The sequence below is a fragment of the Nuphar pumila genome, chromosome 3 (assembly GCF_984573655.1).
Source record: "Nuphar pumila chromosome 3, dmNupPumi1.hap1.1, whole genome shotgun sequence".
Taxonomy (NCBI): Eukaryota; Viridiplantae; Streptophyta; class Magnoliopsida; order Nymphaeales; family Nymphaeaceae; genus Nuphar; species Nuphar pumila.
This window is the reverse complement of record NC_143251.1, coordinates 77753156-77755719: the sequence shown is the minus strand read 5'-3', so window position 1 is coordinate 77755719 and position 2564 is coordinate 77753156. Positions and strand designations below refer to the sequence as shown.

The 2564-nt window shown below is 41.9% G+C and overlaps 1 protein-coding gene across 1 annotated transcript; it reads left to right on the top strand.

Annotated features, from left to right (window-relative positions):
- The first annotated feature begins 741 nt into the window (after positions 1–741).
- Positions 742–2083, top strand: LOC149843064 (uncharacterized). Its single transcript, XM_090001682.1, has one exon. The coding sequence runs from the start codon at positions 1154–1156 to the stop codon at positions 1625–1627; it is 474 nt and encodes a 157-aa protein (XP_089857808.1). The 5' UTR covers positions 742–1153; the 3' UTR covers positions 1628–2083.
- Positions 2084–2564: the final 481 nt, after the last annotated feature.

Genomic DNA, 2564 nt, shown 5'->3' with positions numbered 1-2564 from the left:
TTGAAAATATGTCAAGATTTGGTTGGAAATCTAACTCAAACATTGGAAAAAAACCATGAATGTTTTATAGGATCTAAACATCAGTTGTTCTTCACGATCCACCAAAAATTGGTGAAACCTCTCACTTTTCATGCTCGAATAAAGTGGGTTACATCCAAGTTTGACATAAATAGATCTCCATCTTTATGCATTCTTACTTTATACTATAGTAACATTTCAGTAACAATATAGTTTTATCTTATATAATTTACCATTATTTGCTTCTTCAATTCATTATTTTGTCATTAGCTGAAAATTATTTTTTCTTAATGTTAATCAGTTTCACTTTCAGAAAAATGTTAATATGTGAAGAGATACAGTAAATGTGACTAGATGGTAATGGAAAAAACACGCGTGCTTGCCGAAGTCGAGAGAAAGAACTGCCGATGAATTAGGGAACAGGGAGAATACATGCATAAAATGAGGATAAGTTTCAGAAATGGAGAGAGAGAGAGAGCGGCCGATAAATTAGGGAATTGGGAGAATACATGGATGAATGAGGATAAAAATTTTAATAATCAAAGCTTTTTTGTTCGAGAAAAATTTATCACCTATTTTATATTGATATATTGGTCATTCTAATAGATTATTAACGGAGGTTACGGTAATGCAGGTGATATTTGTTTAACCCAAGCAAAACTTTAATGGATAATTGAAATCTTCAAAAGTTTGAATCTGAATTAAATTGAAAAGTTTGGTGTGTATTTAAAATTTTCCTTGTTATCTATTTATTATTAATAAAATTGTTATTTTCTTCGAAAAAAGAAAACGATTAAAACATCGGATGAAGGGCAGCAATGTCTTTCAAACATCCCATCGGATGCCCAAGACCGGTGCATATTTGTTGACTAAAAGAAATTCTCCCCTTTCATCACAAGCAAACCACTGCTCTCCTGCAACCCAACCCAACACAAACAAAACAGATCCCCAGCAGCAGCAGCAGCAGCAGCCCACACCTTTGTTCAGTAAAATCCCAAGTGACCCTAAAAAACAGCAAAAGGGAAAGAAAGAGAAACACCATCCAAAAGTCCCCCCACCTCCACCACCACACCGCATGAAAAGAGAGTAAAGAAAGAGGAGGAAGGACATAGCCCAAGCCCAGCTCTTTGTTTGGATGGCAGACCCTCTTCTTCCCGACTCCTTGGTTCTAAAACTGATGAGCAAGAGAAGGACTTGGGTGGCCCTCTTTGTGCTCGTCTACGCTCTCCTCCTCTCCTTCTCATGGACCTTCCTCCGCTCCATACTCTCCTGGTACACCACCACCACCACCACCGCCACCACCGATTCCACCATCTTACGATGGCCCGCCGTTTACGCGTCCGTGCTGTTCGGCGTGGTCTTCGGCCTCCTGTCGATGCTCGCCGTCCTCGCCCTCGCCGTCCCTTCCATGCTGGTCACGTGGATCACCATCTTGGTGCTGCTGGCCTTCGCCGGCAAACCTAGCCGGGCGCTCGTCCTGGAGGGTCGGAAGATCACCATCGAGATCTCGGGGCTTGCCCTGAAAATCATGCTCAAGGAAGGTAACATCGTCGCTGCTCTTTGTGCCATCTTGAGCTTCTATGTCTTGATCACTAGGAGGGATGCTTAGGAGTTTTGGGGACAAATCTCTCTCTCTCTTTATAGAAAAGAAAAAGAAGAAGAATTGGGGAGGTTTCCCTTTTTGAATGAGGTCGAAGGTTATATGTAATGGGCTAGATGATTGGATGGATTACTTCTTTCTTGGTTGATGGGACAATGGGAGTTTTTGTGGTGGTATTCGTTTTGGAAGGCAAAGGAAGGGAGAGAGGAAAGGGCATCTCATCCGTATCCCTGTGCGCTGTTAATTTGGTTTTATTTTTTGTAAAAGGTAAAATAGATGGGTTTTGTTACAATATTTACTATCATTAGGGCTTGGGTTAATGTTGGTTTGTCGGGGGGGGGGGAATCGTGATGGGGTGTGGGACTTTTTTATTCTAAAATTTGGCTTGGGGAATCTGATGGTGCTTGCTTCGAGTTATATATCAGTTTTCCTTTTTTGCTGTGTACAACTAGTTTAAATTTTAAACACTTTTTTATGGTAAAAATGTTGCGTGTTCAAGTGGTTATTGCTGCTGGGTCCCTTATGCAAGAGGCACTCCAATCAGCAAAGGCCACGAGCGCCTTGGAACTGTGCTTTAAATTTTTTTTTTTTTGGTTTAGTTATACGGAGACACCCGGTGCCTTGTAGCTAGTCCGGTTTGAGGAACGTCGGAAAATGGGGGGCATTGTTTCCTTATTTTGCCCTTCTAAATTGAAAAAAAAGTGTGGAAAATGTTTTCTTCCTGTGCACGCCTGTGAGGTGCGGTGCACATGGAGAGGGGTGCCGTACAAGTCATGAGCGATGTCCACTCCAACAACCACCTTAAAGTCTCTCTTCCTCAAAACCTTCCTCCCAAATCAGAGTTCTCTCTCTCCTTCAAAACCCTCTATTTCTCAAATCAGAGCTCTCTCAAAGCATGACCATTCTCCGGCAACAGCAGATCCAATGGATTCCGGCAACAGCAGGG

What these genes read in the sequence shown, in the direction of transcription:
- LOC149843064 (XM_090001682.1), top strand. Translation starts at nt 1,154, where the DNA reads ATGGCAGACCCTCTTCTTCCCGACTCCTTGGTTCTAAAACTGATGAGC.